Here is a 24058-nt window from a genome sequence, read left to right as displayed (position 1 = left end):
CTTAAATATGCATTTGAGAGAGTACATAGAGAGGACTGGCCAGTAGCTCATCTGTTGGTCAGGAAAAGATGGCAGAATGCAACCAATTCCATCCCTAATAATCAGTTGATAAATTGAACCACAGGATTGGAGAGGCACAAAAGATCCCCCGAAAATCCTTTTTTCCTGCTTTCCTCACACAGCCCAGAATTTGAGGCATTTATTTGCAAACAGTTCTACGAAACATATGCAAAAATGTAAAACTTCAATAGTCAAGATGAATTTTCCAGTGAGATGAATAAAAGCTATTTTGCCTAAGCGTGCTTGAACTATTTGTTAAAAAATCACTACAGCCCTGAGACAAAATACGAAAAGAAGGATGTCTCGGGAATCCAGTTTGGCAGGTCTTATAAATGTCCAAGTACAGAGAAGCCATGCCATCAGCCAAATGACGCCACAGAAAAAATGTCAAGATCATTCCCGCTTTTTGACTAGACCCTGCCCCTTGATGGATAGGGCACCTTCACAGACAATATATCTTAAGAACTGTGTCCTGTCCACATTCAGCACCCCTTCAAACCCAAGACCCAATGATTCTCCACTCCCTATTCTGAAAATACCGTTCTCTGTTTTACACCTATTTTGAAATACAGTGCTACCGTGAAATACCCACAGCACATCTGAGAGCCATTTTGGAGAGTCAACATACTGACACAATGGCGTAATTATTTGAGAAAAGCTCACTTGTTTATCAAATTATGAACTTGATAAATCACCTGACAAAAGTATAGCTCACGCAAACAATGTCAGAGGAGAAGAATAATCCGAGCCACTTGTTTTTGATTAAATCCTGATTTTACACTTATTAAACATCAGGAAACTTAGCAGTCCAAAGTTCTTTTTTGGTTGTTGATTTGTATAATGTTAGGTCTCGTGTATAGCGTGCAGCTGCCACTAGTGCGGCATCCTGGCTCTCTCACTGTTTGGAGCAATTACAGTTGCACCTACATGTTTGGCTGTAGAAGTGTGTGGTTGTAGTATGAATACATGGGAACACCTGGGTGAGGTTCTGAAACATGGTTTGGTCGTTTTGCAGCAAGCGTGGCACCTCCCGTATGCAGGTTCATGTTTAAAGAGTATATGAGAGCAATATATTGTGCGTCATGTAGCTTTCCTTTACTCGAAACCTAGTTGAGTTCTTGTCTTAAGTAGTATTGTCTCATTTTCCATTTGAGTTTATTAGTTTCGTGGTTGTTTTGTTTCTTTCAAGTTGTTTAGGTGTAACTTAGGGGCTGAACATTCGAGCAGCCAAAGTTTTACAGCTTTCCAAAAAGAAAGGAAGTATTCTAGGTTTCTTGTTTGCATAGACCAGACGTTCTACAATTTATGGCTTGAATTGAGAAAGAACACCCTCCAAGTCCGTTTTTTTTTAAGCATAGCCTTTCAGCTGTAGCAATGTTTTGGATTGGAGGCCTCATCGAGGGAGGTAAACTCAATTTTTTTTGTTGTAGAAATATTGGTTTGATTCAATACATTGCTTGGTGTGTTATACACAGTGCTTTGAAAGCGATCCAATGAGAATGTGGACTCCAGTGCAAGATCATGTGAGCTGGAATGAAAAAGTAATCTGGCTGCTGAGTTTTGGACCCCTTGTAATTTGCTTAGGAGAGAATTCAGGGCTCCTGGGTGCACACCATTTGTTAATTAACGGAGAAGAAGAGCACAGACTCTGCTGTTGCTTGAACTCTGTGGGAGAAACTTAGGATAGGCAAAACTCGTCTTAAAATTCTGGACATATTTGTTGAGGAATTTATTATAGTGTCTATTTGAGGTTCCAGAGTAAGAGCGGCTCCTAAGATAACGCCTTGGCTTTTTGTTGTGTTTCCTTGTGGGCGTATTTGTAAGTCTGCTTGCTTTGCGATTAGCTTGAGAGATAGGATTTAGTGGGGCTGGTGATTCAGATTGTAAGCTATGTTAAAGGTTTGCACATATGAAAGAAGGACATACTAAGGGTAATTATTTCGATAGCTTGGGCATGTGCTGCTGGCTCAGGGTGCATATTGTTCCTTTAAACTTTTGAACACTTAAGGGTGTGTTGCTGTTTGGCTTTTTCTGCAAAATGTGTTGCCAGAACAATACAGAGCATTTGTTAGGGAACCAGTTGATTGGAGCAAGCTGTCTAATCTTTAAATTCAGAAATGATCATGAAGACCTTCTTTGCATGACTCGTTGCAAAGATAGAGGAGTAATATATTTTTTTTGTATTTTCCTAATTGTTGCTCTGTAAATTTGGAATTGACAAGTGTATTGGATTCTACTGGCACTTTTTCTTGAACCATTATGCTAACCTTGCCGAGTCAAATGTGACTGTTTTTTTTTCTCCATAGGATGGACCTGTTAAAGGCTTTTGATAGCCATTCACTGAATTTTGGAATTGCTGATGCCATGCGCCTAAATGTTTGGAGAGTCAAATCTGTGGTTGTAACCGGGGTCCAATGTCAACTTTTTTCATGCACATTTTACAGTTCATAGTTGAAATTTCTTTTTGGAATCATGATGTTGAAAGGGATGGGCAAGGTGGTGGTTGCACATTAAGGTAAAAAGTTTGGATGTGGTAAGCTAGTGCTGTCAGACATTCTGCCAAAGGTGTGTTCTGCAGAGTGCAATAATTAGTGCCAGTTTCAGAGCTCCGAAGTTCGATAGTAAATCTTAAATCGCTCAGCACAATGAGGTTGAGTGGTTTAAACTGAGGCTGGCAACGTAATGGCAGAAATTTGTTGAGATTGGGGTGCTTTGATCTGGGAGGCCATAGATTACCAAGATTGAAATTGTGTCACTGGGGGAAGGATAGTGTTTAACTAGGAAGGATACACATTGTGGTGCAGAATAGTTATGTACGGGTTTAGCGCTTTAATTCAGAGAGTTTTTCAAGATAACCTTGTACCCTTGTGGTATTGCTCCTTGCATGATGGTGGCTGCATCATCTGCTTGCCATATTCAGTTAAGAACAGCAGGTTTAGTTTTTGTCTAACAATAAAGGTGGGTAGTCCACAGGTGTAAAATAAAGCAAAAGGTTGACACCCACAGCCATTTGGCTGCTTTAAGGATGACTTGTAAGCTTTGTCATTAAGCATTCATGAATGCCTTGTACTCACCCAAATCTGTCCACAATTTAGACATATTGGAGTGCGTCCTGCAAGCCGGCAAGGAGAGAAAATCGGACAAAAGGTTTTCAGAAGTCAATTTTTGCTTTGCTGATTCAGTATTGTCCTTATCAAATTCAGGCAGCAAACCATATAGAGCTTGTTAGAGTCCAAAGTGGTCAGATAAAAACAGAAGGCAAACCATGCATGCAGCTCATCCAGACCTGGAAGCCCAACATCTACCAGATGTTCAAACCATCCGAAATTGAATTCTGACTGTTTGTTGGAAGCAACACAAGTAGCTCAAAACTGACTCAATGACAAGAACGGTGACGGATTTGAGACCCATCTTTCACCTAAGGTCAGGTACCTTGAATTCACCTTGGACCTCAAGGAACTTATTGTGAAGAAAACCAAGACAGATTGGTACTGTCTGTCTCTCATAAAGAAAGTGAAACCATTCCTTTTAGTAAGCACCTTCAGAATTGCTGTTCAGTCTTGCGTACTCTTGCATCTGGATGGTGGCACCGCCTTGCTCCATGGCCTCCCAGACTTCACAGTGGGCCCCTGTAAGGACATACTGCACACAGCAGCATAACAGATTAAGGGCAAGATAATATATAACTACATCACCCCAGCTCTGGAGGAACTCCACTGGCTCCCCTGTCAGCATTTATCATCTTCAAAACCAGTTGCATCATCTATAAAGCCATTACAACAGGCACTCCTGCCTATCTAGGTGACAAGCTCAAGACCTAAGTAAGGAGCTCAAGACCTAAGTAAGGAGCTCTCAGCACTCCTGCAGCCAGAAGCCCATAAGACTGTAGGCAAAGAAGAGGGAAAAAAAAGTAGGCAAGAGGTCTTCTCCATGTATTCACCCAGGATTGGACCGAGTATCCCTTTACACAACAGAACTGCTCCTCCCCTTCTCCAACCTAGGAAAGAACTTAAGGCACATATTTTCAAAGGACACTACTTCTCAGCAAACTAATGGTCCACTGCAACACTCGGATCCCAGCGTCCCCTTCAAGCATTGATTCACTGTATCTTTGACCCTGTACTGCGCTCCGCTGCCTTTTAGTTAGATTTGCGCTGTATAAAAACCACACACATTCAGTATACACCTAAGTCTACAATACCTTAGCGCAACGCATTAGGCAAAAGCAAATTCATTTGTGGGAGAATGACCTTACAGAAAACCCGAGGGCAAAAATTTCCAAAAGTCTCACAATAGCTACCAGGCACAGAAACAAAGCAAGCTTACAGAAAAGCTGATTCAGTAATAGAAAAACGTTTTGTGGTTAAGAGATTAGGAAGCATTAAACCTGGGTAATGTTCCTCAGTTCAGGATTTCTCTAGAGGTGAATGCCACTCGTATGATGGCAAATGAGAGATTTTTTTCAAGTTGCAGGTTGGAGACAAGCTAATTGCTAGCTGAGACAGAAGATAAGGAGCTTGATAGAATGGTAAGCCAAGCCTTTGTTTAACAACTGCAGACAGGAAGGTGGCTAGGAGCGCCTCAGGAGAGCTAATGAGATCCAAAGTTAGTCCCATGCACCAGCAAACCCTCATTGACCAAGAGGCGGCAACCTTACTCTAAGGAGTCTTCTGCCGACAAGATACCCCTGAAATCAGGAGCAGATCGTAGCAAGAACCTGTGGATTCTGAACAAGGGTGGCAAAGGACAAGAGATTGCTTAGAACATCCAGCAGCATCTATAGCATGGCAGGATAATAAACCTGGGCCAGGAGACTTTCAGAACCATGGATGCATTGAACCTCCGATGTATTTAGAAAGGAGCAACTGCGACAACCTGAAGAAACTACAAAACATGTAGAGAAATCACCAAATAGATCATGTATGCCAGAGGTGACAGGTGACCACTGCATACAACTCCGGGACCAGCCTCCAGCAGTACAGCAGTGGAATCTGAAGAATAGGTTATCGGTGATAGATGGGATTAATGTAAGCTTGAGTACCAGAACCGATCAATTGTACGATGTAGGAGTCCATTTGAGCTTTCCATTTGAAATTAGAGGTAGATCTCTGAAATATGTGGAACTTAGAAGCTGGGAAATGGGTCTGGCAGGCAAAGAAAGTCACCAAAATGAGTTTAATATTTTTGTTTTAAATATTTATTTATTGATGTTTCTTTGACAATAAATCACACTTCAACAGGTTACATCAACTTTCAGTTTGTGATATCGTGAAATAACAGACCGAGAACCTGAACAAAGATGCTGTACATTCTGATAGCATTAATCTCAACATTAATCTCTATTCTGTCACGTTTTGACCTGCAGAATGTTTGTGCGTCGGTCTCGTTTTTTCTGTGCATCATTATAAACATTTTTTAACCATTATCGTGCTGCGCAGTATTTTTACGTTTTTTCACTTTAAAGAGATTTGGATTTTGGGCTATTGTACTTAGTACATTTAGTTATTTTGTTTTATTAATGCTGTATACGTTTTCATTTTTGTCACTAAGGTAATTTAAGGCGCTACCATCCAGTAGGAATTCATTCTTTGTAAATGGCCATATGGCGTTAACATACTCTCTTATCCACTTTTCTTGCACGCGTTTCGATTTCACGGTGGTCTAGCATCTGGGGGTCTTACATCGTGCTTCCCACTCTGCCACTTCTTGTTTAAGCTTATTGTCTCTTCTCACTCTTTTCACGTGACTCTCTTCTGTGACTGTCCAATCTGTCATGTCTCTGGTGTAAACCAGCTGCTGACACCTAGACAGTCTTGGACCCTGCCGGTATATATGCTATTTGCCTTTTGGCCAATATTGTGCCCAACGCATCAAATTTGCTTTTAATTTTTCCATTTTTGTATCTGCTCACTGCTTCTGTGTAAACATGTGGAGCCTGCCAGTAAACAGCACGCCTCGGTTCAATCACCTTGCACTCTGGGGCATGTAGTAAATGTGCAGTTTGCGTATGGCATCTCAGGCTGTCTGGAGAACTTATTTATTTTAAGTGGAGTCAAGAAGGCCATGTGAAGGTAATGTAATTGAACAAATATGAATGTGGCATTACTGAATATTAATTTCTCTCCTTGACACACCTTGACCCACTTTGAATCGTTGAGCGCCTCATCACTGTTTCCCAACTAGTTTGTAGCTGACTGGCTATCCTGCCACCCCCCTTTGTCTTCTCTGAGTGCCCTTTAGATATTAGCATTCGGTAGTCTGCACAGCAACGGTGCATATATCGTGACCATGGTTTGCGTGATGTCTACTAGACCAGGTAATGTTTGCATATCTCTCTAGAAGGTTGAACAATTTGCACTTAATGTTTAAACTAACCCTTTCCCAATGCAAATATTTCGTACGCTTCTACAGATGTGATACGTCTGTTCTATGGGTACAAGTTATCCAGCACCTCACAACCCCCATTCTCCTGGGCCATATGTTCATGTCTAATTATCCTTTTTATGGGGGTATACTTCATAGCAGCTTATCGTTTGCAAAAGGTGGATGCCTCAGCACTATTTTTACTTATCTATCCCACACCTTAACAATCAGTCTAATTGTCCATGGGTATTGACTCAAGTGTTTAACCACCCACCAGGTCTGATAGTGACATGTTTTCGTGAGTCCCGTTCAGTAAGGATTTTTTTTCCCTTTTAGAGCTTCTGCAGTGTTATAGTGTGTGCATATCCAGTTCTGCAGAAACGGATTATTTGCTATTGAAACCCTGCCCATCACTGATAGAGGTAAGATGTTGCAGAATGCTGTTAAAGGCTTTAGTCCAGCCAAGATTCAACCAATCTTTAGAGTGTGATAGACACTTTCTTCATGTGATAGACAGATAAGATACCTAGACAAATAAAACTGGATAACGTCCAAGAAATATCCGGGTAGTCCTTGTATCCTAGCCCTCTAAAACCAATCAGCTGAAACAACTTAGATTTTGTCCAATTTGTGAACAATTCACACAGTTCTACAATTTTGTTAAAATTTCTGCAGTAGTTTAGATGTCTGTTGAATGGGATTTATAAGGAATGAGTGTGCTATCTGCATTGACAAAGCATGGTTTATTGCACCCAGTCTCACGCCACAAACCTGTAAGACTGCCCTCAGGTGGCATACTAAAGGTTGTATTGCCGAAGCAAACAATAGGTGTGAGAGTGAACAGCCTTGCCTGGTACCTCTCTCCCGGGCCTTTATGTCTGAGACTATTTGACCTGTGTTTACCCTACCCACAGCATTGCATATAGTAGCTTGACTCATTTCAGGTATGTTTGTCCTATTCCTACATGTTCCAAAACCTCCCACATAGATGTGCACCCAACTGTGTCAATTGCCTTATCTATATCCATCAATATTAGGGCATACTTGTACTAACCTAGGGTATCTAAACTGTGAAGCACATGTGTGAATTGCCTGATATTGCATAATGTATCTTTTCATGGTATAAACTCACACTGCTCTTCCTGAACTAAATATTTGCTTACTTTAAGTGATCTATTGGCCAACAGACTACTCATTATCTTAATATCTGCGTTGATCATGGTCAGTGGGCAGTACAGTTTCATATACATTGGAATGTAATCTAGCTGCGGGATTATCAGTGCCTCTTTCACAGTATATGCTGGATGCCTTAAAAATAGGATTGATTTCAGGTTTCTTCTACGTGCCAATTACATTTGGAATTACAGATGAGAAGACATTTTGTAAAACAAACACCCCAATCTTTGCCTTACATGTCTTTACCTCTACAGGAATGTAACCAAGCAAAGTTGTCTTTCCTTTTTAGGTCGAGCCTAGACAGCACGCATGCGCTGCCTGCAAGACCTGTTGGATTGAGTATAGGACTTTGTTCCTGCCTGCCGCTTACCATACGTTGAAGGCAGTGTCGCTCTTGTTTTGCTGCCTCCTAACTGGTTTGGCAGCTGATATGTCACTTCCTGTGCTTGGCTGAGGAGCACCTGCCAAGTACAGTTTAATTACGCCTGGAATGTTTTTCTGTTCCTTGGACGGACTATTTTTCTTTGTTTTCTGACCTCTCGTGTTTATCAGTTCATTTTCTGTGTTTGCCCTTCGCTTGGTCCTTACTTTACAAAATCAGTAATAACAAGTAGTGGTGTCATGCATGTGTTTTGTATAAGATTTTGTAGCTTTATATAGCATGAAAATGACCCAGGAATGAATCCTCAACAGCGGCTCTCCCGCGGGGAGAGCCAATACTACAATAGTCACTGCACTTGGGGAAGCTCTCCCATAATGCTTTGCAGGCATTCCTTTTATAACACATTTTTGCCCTTAACTCACCCTGTGATGGTCCTAGGGCAATGGGACCACCACCAAAACATTCAAAACGGTGTGCTCTTTCCAGGCCATCTTGTGGGTCACACTAGGTTAGAGGGGGCACAGAAATCATAACCTCTTCCACCTTTCAATGCATGTTTAAGGTCTCTTATAGCTGGAACTTTTGTTTTTACAGCTGATAGGAGGTTGTGTTCTAAGGTTCTTGTTTGTAATAATATTCTGACAGCCATGCTCAACTTGCAAATGTGTAATGCACTATGATGTGGAAGGGCTGAAGGATGATAATTGCCCCAAGGCTCTACTAACTCAGTTGGCTCCACAGGGACATCTAGTCGTGAACAGTAGTATTGTACCATCTGCTAATGCACAAGCACAGTTTAATGTACAGCATGGCTAAATATTTCAGCCATTTCACTGAGGATCTGGTAGTTTCCAAGTTTGGGAGACATTCTGAGCTTCTGATGTCAGAATAAGTTCTGGCAGTGTTCTGTGACACTGTACTCTGAGTGCTTTTGACTCCACAGGGACATCTAGCCACAACCAGTGGTACTGCACTTTCTGCTGATGACTCTACAGGGTCATCTAACCACAGCCAGTGGTACTGCACCGTCTGTTGACTCTACAGGGACATCTAGTAACAATCTGTGGCACTGCACCCTTGTGCCACAGACTGCACAGTTAAATGATACTTACAAGGCCTGCTAGGCCTGCAAATGTGCAATACACTATGCCCCCAAAGGCATGATTATATGGTTACACTGCAATGTTCTTTATTATTCTTTTTTTATGTGATTATACCGTCTAGGGCCTGAATTAATGGTTACATGATCATGTTTCTTCCAAATGCTATTTTTACTGTGGTGCTCTGTATGGGCTGTTCAGACCATTACAGTCTAATGCCAAGTGTATGAAGGAATGTACAAATAGTTTATTTATGATAAACGTTTATTGTGCTGCATGGCTAAATATTCATAAGGTCCCAAATGCAAAGTTCTCATTATCATTTACAATGCCAACAGCTCTAACTCTTGCTAATGCGAGACCTATTGCATTATAGATGCTTGTTTTTGTTTAACACTCTTTGAATTTATAAAAGGGTGAACAAGACATGTTGCATCAGCTAAGATTGAATGGGAGGGATCACTCATTTGTCTCAACTTTTTCCTGATTGGGTGGCAAAGTGAGCATACTAGTCTGCCGCTGCCAGGTGTTATAATTCATTTTTTAAAGAGATTGTGGCACATAAATGTTAACCATCCAGATGACCGTGTAATTAACATCCTGATGGAAGTATCAGGAGACCTATTTTATCATGGTGTACAAAAAATTGTCAGTTTATGATGAGAGTGAAAAAGTAATGACCAATGTGCTTAAAACAAAACTTAATCGCTCTTGGCACAACCCTAAATAGGTAGTCCATCCTGTCTACAACCTGAGACTTCTTTGGTCCTACTAGAAAGACACTGGTGAAGGGCAGCTTGAGTTACTAAGCAGAGCAAACTCTGGGCCACATTTGGGCATACCCCTCTTACTTAGGGACATGATTCAGTCAACAATTAACCACTAAAAAGTCTTGTAGGTACCATTCCATGTCCTAATGTATAGATAGTCTAACTACAGAAGAAGAACAATCATTCATTTCTTACTGTCCCCTCTGCACAGCCGAGCCTTCTTAGAAGATTTTCTTTGTATTCATCATCTGATCTAGACATCTAGTTGCATATTCCTTACCTTATAATTTCCCCAGGCTTCAGTTTGGATCCAGAGATTTTTCTTGAGCAGTACCCCTGTGTGCCTTTAGGTGGTGTCAATTGGCTCTGTGTCAGTCATCGGCGGCATCTGCGCGACATATAACATAGCAGGTCCTATATAGGAGCCACCCCTGTGCGCTGATATCAGTTTCTTTTCACAACTTTCTACGCCAGAAGTGCAGAGCCATGAAGAATACTGACCACTGGTGCATCCAAAGTAGGGTCCCGAAAGGGGAGGTGGGTCTGCAAACTAAGATCATACTATAAAGTCCTGCAGGACCAAATAGGCAAAGTGCCTGTCCCTTCGGACCTGACTATCCAGGCAGTAGTGTTTAGTAAACGTATGCAGAAATGCCCACATTGCCGCTTGACAGATGTCAATGTCTGGAATTCCATGTGCTAATGCAGTGGTCGCAGCTTTAGCTCTAATAGAAGGAGCACAAAAGCCCAGAGGGGGTTGCTTTTTATCCAGTGCATAGCACGTTTTAATGCAGAGTACAACCCATCTTGAGGTGGTTCTCTTCTGCACAAAACAACCTTTCTTTGCACCCAGTAACCAACAAAGGGTTGATCATCCATCTGGAACTCTTTGGTACGGTCAAGGCAGAACGGCAACGCACTTTTTGGGCCCAGGCAGTGGAGTCTCTCCTCTTCCTTAGAAGGATGTGAGGGTGCGTAAAAAGGAGGCAAGGTGATGGATTGGCCTACATGAAAGGTTGAGACCACTTTTGGCAAAAATGGAAGCCCAAGTGAGAAGCACCACTTTGTCAGGATAGATGGAAAGGAAGGCCGGCTTAGATGACGATACCTGCAGGTCACTCTCCCTGCGGGAAGATGTAATGGCAACAAGGAAGGCTGTTTTCAAACGATGAACTGAAAGTGCTCGTGCCTACCATGATCTGCAAGTAACGTCTGCGGGCATGCAGGAGAGGGATATGGAAATACGCGTCCTGCAAGTCCAACACTACTATCTAGTCTCCCGGGTTCAGGGCAGATAGAACCTGAGCCAGAGTGATCATTTTGAGCTTCTCCTTCTTGAGAAAGAGATTGAAGGACGAAGGTCTAGGATAGGGCGGAGGTCCTTGTCCTTTTTGGGCACCAGAAAGTAGTGGAAATAGCACCCACAACCTACGTCTGGCACAGGGACCCTCTCTATGGCTCCCTTGCACAAGAGAGCCATAACTCCCTGTCAGAGAAGTGGCAAGGAATCCTCCATCATCCGATTGTAGGATGGTGTCATGGATGGAGGGGTAGCCTCGAAGGAGAGGGCGTAGCTCCTTTGGACTGTCTACAAAACCCACCTGTCTGACGTGATGGATTGCCAGCGGAGCAGATGATGGCAAATCCTGCCTCCAACTGGTCCTTGGTGAGGAATCGTTAGGGTAGGAAGGTTTGCAGGCAGCTGTAGAGAGTGGGTGGGGGGAGGGGATGGCCAGACTGCTTGCTCTCTGATCCACAAGGACGGTGGATCCCACTTCCCCGGCCACGTAGAGGCTGCGCAGCATGGTGGCTGGAGGGGAACGGATGTGGCTGGGTTCCCCTTCCGTAGCCACTAAAGGGGCGAAAAGCAGACTGAGTGGAAAAGAGGACGCCGTGAGGCCCAAGGACCTGGCTGTAGCACAAGAATCCTTGAAGCGATGGGGTTCTGAAGAGGAAGCCCCAGGCTGAAGCACCTCTGTCAGGAGATTAGTCCTGATTGCCACCGAAGGCAGCTCGAGGTTCAGGACTTCGGCCGCTCTCAGCACTACCATTGAATACGAAGCTCCCTCCATAGCCATGGAAGGGGAAGAGAGCGTGCCAGTTTCTTCAGAGGTATCCAGGGCACAGGCTTCACCCAGGTCTGTACGCCAGTCCATGGCGTCTAGGAGCTGGTATTCTAAATGGTCCAGGGACCTCTCCCATTCCACACCGTAACCTAGGCCATAGAAATAAGGCTCAGGATCCACCATAGGAGGCAAGGTTCCTGCCCCGGCTCCGTGTCCGAGTCGGCAATGAGAATGTGGGCGTTGTTGACCCTGAATACAGGGCTTCACAGACCACAAATTTGCAACTTTAAGTCAGCATCTGTTTTTCCGATAAATGTTTCTCTGCGCACTTCTCGTTCACAAAATATCACACCTTCCACTTACACTGCACTGTCCACAAAGAATGCCTACAGTTCGTCATTTGTTATTGATGTGGATATTTGTACCACATGCAGATGTGTAATACCCTATATCTGCACAGGATTGTGCACTCTAGGTTGTGTGGGTATCCATTAAACAGTTGGCCAGTTACCAGCGCTTTGTGATCACGCACAGTTCTTTTCCTAGAAAGCTAAGGTGTAAGCTTCCCCTTAGGGAACCTATTTATTTGGTAATTTATACTTACCCGGGTTCCTAGGGATACTGGGTCGCAGCGTATTTTGGTTTCTCTATTCTTTTTAGTATTGGGCAACATTCCTCCCTCTGTATTTCATGGAACCACCATTTACAGCCACATTGAACCCATTTAAGTCAATGGGAATAGACTCAAGGCCCTTCTGCTACCAACCCTCTCCTATGCTGTAGACACAGTCCACCACCAACATTTTTACTAAGACCGAGCAATCTCAGAATACAAGGTGCAGTCCTGGACGGGACGGCATCATATCTGTTAAAAAAAATATATATATCCCTCCCTTCTCTCCCATCTTCCAATTTCCTCCTCAATGTAGATGTTCCTCAAGACTCCACCATCACTCTTCCTCTTCAGTGCTTACCTCAGCACCCTCTAACAATCATCAAATCTATGACCATCACCTTTTACAATCATGCATAACAGAGGTCCAAAGGATGTTGTGTGATCACATCTAGCTCAACTCCTCCAAAATAGAGATCTTCACATGTGCAAACTAGTCCCCACATCATTGTTCTACCCTTTGCCTTTGGAAATCAGTGATCTCCCAACTTCCCTAAGCAAACCTGAGGGTGACCTCTTCCCTAAGCAAACCTGATGGTGACCTCTTCATTCTTCAACAGGTATATCAGGTTACCAGATTCTCCTTTACTATGAGTTATATTGTCCTCCTCTGATTTTCTCATGCGGACAGGCCACTATCACTTAGGTTCTCTTGTGCCTAAGCTATGTTAGTGGACTCCACCAAATGGCACACACTCTTGTACTACACAGACCCTTGTACATAGTGCATGTGGCTTCCAGACAGCCTCTACTTTCTGCTTCCAGAAAAGAGAATTGGAAGAGCTGTTCGAGGTGGCACTTAAGGTTGATGTGGCTGTACTAAATGTATCTGAGAAATATGTCCTCCAGACTATTGTACTACTGTGGATCTTGTACAGTAATTTCCCTGTTCGAAAGTTTAACAATCCAACAAATTACCCACAGCTGTGCTTTGAATTATAGCTTGTGGGCACTTTAGCACGACCAGGAAGAAGCTTATGCATTAATGCTTTATCAGTAGGGATGCAGCTCTGCAGTGTAAGGCTCCATAATCTGGTGAAACATAAACGTATAAGCTTCCTCAGTTACCTGGTGGCGTAACTGTGGCACAACTGTGCTGTGAGCAGGGGTTACATTTGATAGCAGCAGGAAGTCCATTGTCATTTTGCCCATTATGCCACTTCAGTCACTGCCGAGCCACATGTGAATGAGTGTTGGTCCTGCCTATGGGGAATTCACTTTCAAATGCATGAAAATTGTTTCTATAGATCTTACAGATCACTTGACATAAAAGAAAATGATATAGTGTACATGGCATTGACATTTACATTACTTTGTGTTTCAGGGAGTTTGATTTGATGTCTATTCTCACTGAAGTGAACAAAGATTTATCCATTAAAGTTCTGAACGGAAATAAACAGATGCCCAAAATCGATTCAACCCTACGGAAGAAGTTGATCTTCCCTGTCCCTCTGCAAAAGCCTGATGAATTTAGAGAAGAGGAAGATATGGATACGTTGGGCTAGATAGAATTACAGTGCTTCGATTCAGCGACGCTAAAAGGCTGTTCGATGTACTACTTCAAGATCTGATTCTGCTTGGCCCTGTGAAATGATCTTTTCTTTCCTGCCAAATTGAAGATAGGTGCTAACGCTGGTGATAGTGGGATAACATTTTTAACTGATTTTGCACCTCTGTCATATGAATACATGTGAAATAAACACTTGTGTTATGTTTTCCTGTAGCCATACCCCCACCACACGTTGCAAGCCCCACCCACTTGTTTCATCTTCCTCCATCTCATCTGCAAACTGAACCGGAATGTCTCAACGATTGGGAATTCTTCTTGCAAACTTTTCACTTTATGTTTTGTACTTTAAGAAAGTTCCATATACCAGTAAGCAGTTAGCCAGTAGAGGTGGGCAGAATTTTGTCATAGTAATGCTAGAAACTCTTCCTTTTTTTCCACAAGTAAAGTGGAATTGGGACTGATCCACTGCTCCTTGGGTAAAAACAAAATAACCCCAAAGCCCAGTTGCGTTAAGCTAAATATATTGCATACATAAGCAACTTGCCCAGCAGAGAAGTCTGGGCTGTGCCTACTGCCTACGTGCAAAGTGCTCCGGGTGATTCAGCAGGCAGACACCACACACAAGCTACCTTGCTGGGAAAGTTGCTTAAGAGCATCGTCAGGGGCCGAGCATTGTAGTTAACTTAACTCTGTGACGTCCACCTCCTAATTGTCACTGCCCTGAGGCTAACTTTTTCATTCATCTTTACCTCATCACCTTCTTTACATCGCACATTGTCTCACCGTCCTCGCTGCTTTTTCCTGTACTTCCAGTCTGCTGCTACTTTACTCCTAGGAAAATGTTTTTGCTTCTTCTGTCCTTTGTGGCTCGCAGTACCCCGCAGACATTCCATATCTGCCTGTACTTCATTCTGCTGTCTGATGTCTTCGTGATCTCTTTTAATCTTTTAGAATCTTTTTTCTCCGCAAAATCTTCTCTGATCTGGCACAGTCAATTGTTTTTGTTAAGGTATGGGAAAGATGATCGTTGTAATTGGTGTGGTTGTCAGTTCTCAGCTTGAATACTGTGGCACCTCTATTGATGAATATCTGATGGGTATTTCTAACCACAGGTTCTTCGCCTTGCGACTCAGCAGTTCCCTTCTGTGCTGCTACGTTGTGTTTTGCGGCTCCAAATCTGGTCTGTCATGTCCCACCTCAGATTTGATGTTGGGCCAAAGTATAACAACCACCTCTGTATCAATATCCATTTCTTTCTTTATGCACCTTCCGATGCAGATGCAGAGCTCACTCCATCAATTTCTGTCACCTTGCGGAAAACTTTACTAAAACATTTTGCAGTGTACAGGGTAAGTGTCTCCCCTCCCAACCCCAAAGAAAACAGTGATAGGCCCTCAAGAGGTCTGTCTCTAGTGTCTGGCCTCCTGACATGACTCAGCATTGTGCGACAGATGCAATGGGATGAATCTGAAGCCCACCTGGGACCGAGAAGCCAAACTCTATGTCTCCAAGCATCACAGGAAGGCTGGGAAGGCCCCAGTCGAAGAAGAGGACACAGATGTCTTCTCGGTCCTGATGCTCTTCCATTCGTCTCGATTCCAGTTGTTGTCCCACTCCAAACCCTCCAGTAAGTGAAGTTCAAAGAAAACATAAGTTCAAACATAACACCCCTTCTTCTCGCCACTCTCATCAAGCAGAAGTTGCCCAGACGGTAGGATACCTCTTGGTCTCAGTCCCACTCTTTCACCTCCGGACCGATACCCAGCCTGGTCCTAATTCCGAATGAGTTTCCAGGGCCCATCAGCAAAGCCAACAGAGACAGACTTTCAATGAAGCCATGTTGTGCATCTTCAGTACTCTTCTGGAGCCCTGTGGTGCACATTTGTGTCCCACGGATCTAAAGAGGCCCTTTGCCAGGTTACTGCTGGCGTATTTGTCCCCAATGCTGACTGTGCCTCTCGACCTCATCCCAGGGTCCACCCTTAACCCTGGATAGAGAATCCAAACGCATGCAGGCCTTCAAAAAACATATCTTCTCTTCTGCCAGCCTCACCCCTAGATCAGTCATTTTAAGTTGCTTCTCAGGACGTTACTCAAATGTGTTGTGGGACATGGTCGCTGAGATCTTGCCAACGTTCCCAATAGACCCCTGGGCCAATTTAGCCCAGATAAATCATGGTGGCTAAGAAGGTGCAAAATATAGGGCCTGATTTAGTTCTCAGCAGACAAACATGACAGATATCCCGTCTGCCATTTTAAGATCCCATTGTAGCCTATGGAGATTAGAATACAGTGGATAGGATATCCATCACGTCTGTGTCGGAGTAGTCCATCCGCCGAGATCTAAATCAGGCCAATAATTTGGACACAGCTGGACACTGCAGACTGTTTGGGTCGAGCAGCCACTACCAGTTTGGTGCATAAGCGTTTCACATGGATTAAATCCATGAGCTTCTCAAGTGATGTCCAAACATCACTAACGAACATGCCATTTGGTAGCACCCATCTCTTCAGGGACCAGACAGATTTGGCCCTGGAAAGTAAGGCCAGCGTGTGCTCCCAAAGTTATTTCTGCACCTGTGTGACAGTTCCCCCCCCCCCCCCCCCCCCCAATAATATTGCTCCTTTTGAGCCTTCGGACGAGGCAGTTAGCAGAGGCAACGCTACAACATGCCTGCACAAGAGGCAGCATCCCTAGCCTTTCAGGATAGAGTTTGTGGTCCGTCTGACATCATCTGGGTCACCAGGAGCAAAGTACTACCCAGTCCCCCACTCCTCCTGCTGCAGCTGCTGGAAAATCACATTAGCTTTCCCTTAGTGTAGCCATGTTGGAAGCAAAATAAGTTCTTTCCTCCAACTGTGGCAAATAATCACATCGAACAGATGGGAACTTCAAATTGTCTGGGATAGTTATGCTCTGCCCTTTCTATCCACCCTCCAGACATGCCTCATACACTACTGCAACTTCCAGGGAATCACTTGTCTATGTTATGGAAGATGGTTCAGACTCTCTTGAAGAAGGGAGCCATAGAGAGGTTGCTGGTGTTAGAGGTCAGAACTGGCTGCTTCACCCATTACTTTCTGATACAGAAGAAGGATATAGGGATTTGTCCTATTATAGACCTACGCTGTCTGAACTCCTTCCTCAAGAAGAACAAGTTAAAGATGCCCAAGTTCTGCCTAGGATCAAGGTGACTGGTTAATAATGTTGGATTTGCAGGGTGCCTACCTCTATATCCCCAGCCTGCAGTCCCACAGACGCTACCTGCAGTTTCAAGTATTCCACAAGCACTTTGTTCTCCATGCTCCCTTTGGCCTCACAAGTGCCCCTCTGGTGTTCACAAAAGCGATGGTGGAAGTTGCTGGCCATCTAAGGAGGTTGACAGTACTAGTCTTCCCATACCTCATTGACTTGTTGCTAAAGGTGGGCTCGCCTCAGTCGTCAGTCACCTCCAGACAACAGCTGACCTATTGACATCTCTGAGGTTTTCCATCAATGTGCCGAAGTCACACCTGACTCCTTCACAGAAACTCACTTTCACTGGAGCTATCTTGGACACAGTGCAGTTTCAAATCGTCCCTTCTTCCTCATCGAGTCCAGGATATTTGGGCTATGATAGTGATGTTTCAACTCTTCACCTTAGTCTCAGTGAGAGCGGCTCCTGCATCCTGCTAGTGGACCAGGCCAGGATGCACATCTCTGTGGAAGTCAGAAGTCTCAGTGGCCTGAGCATCAAGGGAACCTCAACATTTCCATCCAGGTGTTGGAGGAGACTGTAAAAGACTGCAGGGTTGGTTGTTGAACTGACAGCAGACCTCTCTCCCTAACCTGCCCACATCTAACGGACGGTTGTGATGGATAAATCACTGCTGGGCATGGAAGGCCATCTGGAAGAGGTGGAGATCAGAGGACTCTGGTATCTGGGGGGGAAACTGCCTTCACCAACACCACCCTGTTGGAGTTGACCATCCTCTTGAGGTAGTAAATTCCATTCTAGCAGATAGGTGTCCCTCCACCAAACCATGTATGCAGTATAGTGGGAGTAGTTTCTTCTAGGCATATCCTGCCTCTGCAAGTCCAGGTATCTGACATCTTTCTTTTCTCCTTTTTACTAGACCAGCAAGACATGTGGGCACAGTTAAAGGTTATTGATCTGCCTTATTGGCCCTTCTATGGTCACCTCATCAGCCATCTCTGTTTATTTCACCTGTGGTGATGCATTTCCTAAAAGGGCTGACCTGTAAGCTCCTGCTGAAACCTTTTGTGATGCCCCAATAGGATCTGAATTTGGTTCTTACATTTCGGATGTGCATCCCATCTGAACCATTGCACAGTTGCTCTCTAAGATTACTAACCCTGAAGACCATGTTCCTCATACGATCATGTCAGCCTATTGTGTGAGTGAGCTACAGGAACACTCTGTGCAGCAAACTTATATCACCTTCTTTCCAGACAAGCTAGTGTTAACCACAAAGGCAGGGTTCCTTCTGTAAGTTGTCATGCTCTTCCACGTGAGGCAGTCTGTTACTCTGCCAGTGTTCTTTGCCCCCCTAATCCATCCAAGGAGGAAGACAAACTCCATCGCTTCGGGAATAAGAGATCTCTGAGCATCTATATTAATTACACCAGAGACCATCTGGAGGATGATCAGCACTTTATTCGGTTTTCTGGAGCAAAGAAGGGAAAGCCAGTGCAGAAACAAACCATCTCCAGGTGGATTGTCCTTGGTATTCAAGTCTGCTACGGATTGGCAAGAATCAGCCTCCAGGAAGGCCTGTGGGCTCCTTCCAACTGGGACAAGGCTCCAACCACTGAGCTGGCCTGTGGTGTACCTGTCTTGAGGACCTGCCAGGCTGTTGCGTGGGCATCAGTCCACATGTTCATGAGGCACTATTGCTTGGATAGCTTGCTCCGACGGGAGGGTCCTGCAGGATGTTCTGGTCTGAGCTACTCCACAGACTCACCACTTGGGAAGATACTGCTTCAGTATCTATTCAAAAGGGGAGGAATCAGCAGCTAGAAATATCCATCAGAAGAAAGTTACTTACCTTTGGTAACGCATGTTCTAGCGGATACTTTACCTGCAAGTTCTGCAACAACCCACTCTCCTCCCCAATCTGTGTTAAATTGTGGCCTCAATGTCATCCCAGGGTGGGAGACAGCACCAGGGTGGAGCAGGATGATGCAAACTAGTAGCACACAAGGCAATTGCTGAGACAAATCTCTGGATCCAGTCTGGTGCTTGGGTGTACAGGGAGTGCAGAATTATTAGGCAAATGAGTATTTTGACCACATCATCCTCTTTATGCATGTTGTCTTACTCCAAGCTGTATAGGCTCGAAAGCCTACTACCAATTAAGCATATTAGGTGATGTGCATCTCTGTAATGAGAAGGGGTGTGGTCTAATGACATCAACACCCTATATCAGGTGTGCATAATTATTAGGCAACTTCCTTTCCTTTGGCAAAATGGGTCAAAAGAAGGACTTGACATGCTCAGAAAAGTCAAAAATAGTGAGATATCTTGCAGAGGGATGCAGCACTCTTAAAATTGCAAAGCTTCTGAAGCGTGATCATCGAACAATCAAGCGTTTCATTCAAAATAGTCAACAGGGTCGCAAGAAGCGTGTGGAAAAACCAAGGCGCAAATTAACTGCCCATGAACTGAGAAAAGTCAAGCGTGCAGCTGCCACGATGCCACTTGCCACCAGTTTGGCCATATTTCAGAGCTGCAACATCACTGGAGTGCCCAAAAGCACAAGGTGTGCAATACTCCGAGACATGGCCAAGGTAAGAAAGGCTGAAAGACGACCACCACTGAACAAGACACACAAGCTGAAACGTCAAGACTGGGCCAAGAAATATCTCAAGACTGATTTTCCTAAGGTTTTATGGACTGATGAAATGAGAGTGAGTCTTGATGGGCCAGATGGATGGGCCCGTGGCTGGATTGGTAAAGGGCAGAGAGCTCCAGTCCGACTCAGACGCCAGCAAGGTGGAGGTGGAGTACTGGTTTGGGCTGGTATCATCAAAGATGAGCTTGTGGGGCCTTTTCGGGTTGAGGATGGAGTCAAGCTCAACTCCCAGTCCTACTGCCAGTTCCTGGAAGACACCTTCTTCAAGCAGTGGTACAGGAAGAAGTCTGCATCCTTCAAGAAAAACATGATTTTCATGCAGGACAATGCTCCATCACACGCGTCCAAGTACTCCACAGCGTGGCTGGCAAGAAAGGGTATAAAAGAAGGAAATCTAATGACATGGCCTCCTTGTTCACCTGATCTGAACCCCATTGAGAACCTGTGGTCCATCATCAAATGTGAGATTTACAAGGAGGGAAAACAGTACACCTCTCTTAACAGTGTCTGGGAGGCTGTGGTTGCTGCTGCACGCAATGTTGATGGTGAACAGATCAAAACACTGACAGAATCCATGGATGGCAGGCTTTTGAGTGTCCTTGCAAAGAAAGGTGGCTATATTGGTCACTGATTTGTTTTTGTTTTGTTTTTGAATGTCAGAAATGTATATTTGTGAATGTTGAGATGTTATATTGGTTTCACTGGTAATAATAAATAATTGAAATGGGTATATATATTTTTTTGTTAAGTTGCCTAATAATTATGCACAGTAATAGTCACCTGCACACACAGATATCCCCCTAACATAGCTAAAACTAAAAACAAACTAAAAACTACTTCCAAAAATTTCAGCTTTGATATTAATGAGTTTTTTGGGTTCATTGAGAACATGGTTGTTGTTCAATAATAAAATTAATCCTCAAAAATACAACTTGCCTAATAATTCTGCACTCCCTGTATTTACAAGGTGAGGAATCCCTGTTTAGATAGAGTGTCCACCAAAGAGCACTACCAAAGGTAAGTAACTTATTCTTCTGATGGCTCAGAAAAAAGGATCCTAGAATGCAGCATCAGGATGGTCTAAAGTCTGAGAAGAAATAATAGTGTGCTGTATAGCTCCTGTTATTCTGTAACCCAAGTCTTCTCTACTTTCACTTGTTTTTCTTCTCCTCTATTGATCTTCTTCACCCTTTTCCTTTCTACATTTTCATTTTTTTTTTTAACTCCCCTACTGATACTCTGAGAATCCATGCCAGCATCTTCCTGTCCCAACCCACTACGGAACATTAAAGTCTAGTTACTTCTTTAGCACGTATATAATCCATCTACCCATGGACATTCAGAAAACAGAACCAGATGTACAATACAGGCGGATTCGGAAATCTGACTGGCGTGTTCTTGTCTTATTTAGCCATCAAATTGGTTTTCATTTGAATCATGAAATGCAACTTCATTACGCATATGTATGTTTCTGTACATTAAATATTACATTTTATAGATTGATAATGGTTCTAAGAAACATTCTGACACTAATGTGCCTTGATAATGTACTGCCCACTTTGTCTGGGTTTGCCAAGTGAGAGAGTATGGTTCTTTTCAAAGCCTGTGGAACTATATGTATTATGGACTGATAGGTGAAATGTAAGGCTGTGTTGTCTGCCTGCGTGTGAGGGAGAATCATTGTGACTGTACGAAAATCTTAGGTACTTGACCTAAGAAATACTGGTGTCCGTTGTTGTAAACAGTTTGATTAAGTATTGCCCGATTTGTCTCCTTGAGATGTCAACAGTGCTTCCCTAGTGTTGTATTTTTATAAATGAATCAGTTGGATGCAAGCATGGTATTGTTTTTGAAGGGAAGAGGGACAAATTGAGTGTGAAGCAAAAATTCTATAGCCAATACTCCTTAGCTTGTTTTTTATGGTCTGGCTTTATCGCAAAGCTGTCGTCAAACAATTATGTGAGTATCGCTAGGGGAGGGGCTTTGGTTCCACCCACACAATGGGAGCAAGGAGTACATGTTTTGGTTGGGCAGAAGCTGAGTGCTTCCAGAAAAGAATTGCATGCCCGCCACACAGCTTTGATTATATTGTTTATCCAGCTGCCTGAGCTTGAACTTTCCAGGGCACACACTTGCCATTGCAATGTAATTAAGGTGTCTTAATTTACTGCGCTTTTCTATGGCAGCAGCACAGATGGGAGGAGGGCAGTCATTAATGTACATGGATATTTAGGTCTGGCTTAACAGTGCATTCATTGGCTTGACCTACTGGCGTTGCCAATGCTTTTTTTTTTATATCCCCATCAAATAACATATCTTAGAATGCATTACCTATTGTGGCTGTTCCTGCCGGTGAGCTTTATATTTCGGATATTAAAAAACCCGATGAAATGGGATGTGGCTCAGATGGCGGTGTGAGTGAAAGTGTGCCATCACGCTCCCGGCCCCTGTTACACAGAACCCAATAAAATCCAGGAGCCGATGATGCAGGTCAGGGGACTGCGGGTGGAAGACTTTGAGTCACTGGTTGCCTCAGGAGGATTCAGGAGGGGCACAGTTGAGGCCAGACCAGGCCTGCAGGGCAACAACGTAGCACAGCCTTTCAAAATTACAGATGCAGTAAACTATGGCACCAAGGCCCCTGAAGTGGCAATCTCCTGAGTGAAAGGTTCTCCCAGGATCCTTTGAAAGTGTGTGTGAAGCTGCAGAGCCTGTCTGAAGATGAGACCAATGACTGTGCAGCCTCCATGGCAGTTTGCGGACAGCACAAAGCGTAATTCAGCGCACTTTGAGGGTCTACAGCTGCAAGAGGACTGGGGGAGATGGCATATTCAACAAAATCAATGGAGACCCAGCTCCAATGTGAATCACAAGAGTGTCTGGGAGAATCAGGTGCGAAACACGGCTGGCATACTTGGGCTGTCCTCCCTCACTACCTCAATGTGACCAGCATGAGCAGACATCCCTTCAGACTGGCCCCCTCCTGTTGACTGTGTGTACCAGGATTGCAGAGGTACCTGTTACTCTAAGTGGGCCTGAACTCCTGAGTGCTCTGAGAAGCGTAGTCTATCATGAACCTGTGGGGGCCACAACTTATTACATGGCCCCCAAAAAGAAGTCCTGGAACAGACTCCTAGTCTATCTGCATAAATCTAAAAGACATGGGTCCACAGATGGGCTGATGTCAATATTGGCTGGGAGGAGCATGCAGGAGAGAGCTCCCCGGCTGCAGCAGTGTCCCTCAGAAAATCTGACTTTATGAAAAACCTTCACATGTTCAGTGGGAACTCGAGGATGAACTCAAAAGTGACATCAACAAAAAGCTTGACAGTCCCACTTAACATCCTCACCACAAAATTGGTGAGTTTAGACATGATGTGAATGAACTTACTGGAGCAGAGAGTGCTGGAAGTTGAGTGCAAAGTTATGAGCCTGAAACATAGCAGAACCTTGATAGGGAGCAGTGTGACATCCTGGAGGTGCAATTGGAAAGCTCATTCTCAGAACCGGAGGACCTAGAAAATTGCTTCTGATGTGAGTATCTGAGGATCAGGGAGCTGAGAGGATGCACACGGTACAGACCTTGAGGGCTTTGTTGGGTATCTGCTCCACCCTTCAGGGAGCGATAGAGCAGTCGGTTAGACTTTACATGCCACATTACACTAGCAGAGGGCACAACATGCAGAGAATAAGGGTATCCTGGTGAAGTTTCAATACTTTAGTAAAAGAGTAGGGGCTAGAGGCAGCAAGACTTTGAAGGGAGCTGTCTTTTCAAGAATACTTGCAGTGTTTCAAGATATTTCCCAAACCATTTTGCAGCACTTTGTTAACTTAGGATCAATCAATGCACACGACAACAACACAACTTTATACACAAACTATACATTTTCATACACAAAGTCACATAACCCCTGTTGAATTTCCACGTTATAAACTCTCTGTCAACCTCAACATGTAGGTGCATGGTCAGGCAGGCTCTGCAGCCCAGGCCTGCAGGTTAATGACTGACAGGTCATAGATGGGGTAAACAGCTGACAGCCAAACACACAAGCTTAGATCTGATCCCACAGATAGGCAGCAACACTACAACTGTCCCCTCAGA

The 24058-nt window shown here is 44.0% G+C and overlaps 1 protein-coding gene across 4 annotated transcripts in view; it reads left to right on the top strand.

Annotated features, from left to right (window-relative positions):
• LOC138285741 (caspase-8-like) overlaps nt 1–14292 on the top strand; it is a 188743-nt gene extending 174451 nt beyond the window's left edge. For 2 of the 4 annotated variants that reach the window (XM_069226073.1, XM_069226072.1), the window contains exon 10: nt 13915–14292. In XM_069226073.1, coding sequence (XP_069082174.1) covers nt 13915–14095 — 181 coding nt within the window. In that variant the 3' untranslated portion in view covers nt 14096–14292. Of the gene's footprint in view, nt 1–2366; nt 5500–6759; nt 6846–13914 lie in introns of those variants that run through there. The other 2 variants (XR_011201638.1, XM_069226074.1) reach the window with 2 other exon arrangements.
• The last annotated feature ends 9766 nt before the right edge of the window (nt 14293–24058 follow it).

Source organism: Pleurodeles waltl, chromosome 3_1 (genome assembly GCF_031143425.1).
Source record: "Pleurodeles waltl isolate 20211129_DDA chromosome 3_1, aPleWal1.hap1.20221129, whole genome shotgun sequence".
Taxonomy (NCBI): domain Eukaryota; kingdom Metazoa; phylum Chordata; class Amphibia; order Caudata; family Salamandridae; genus Pleurodeles; species Pleurodeles waltl.
This window is presented reverse-complemented; position numbering and strand designations above follow the sequence as displayed.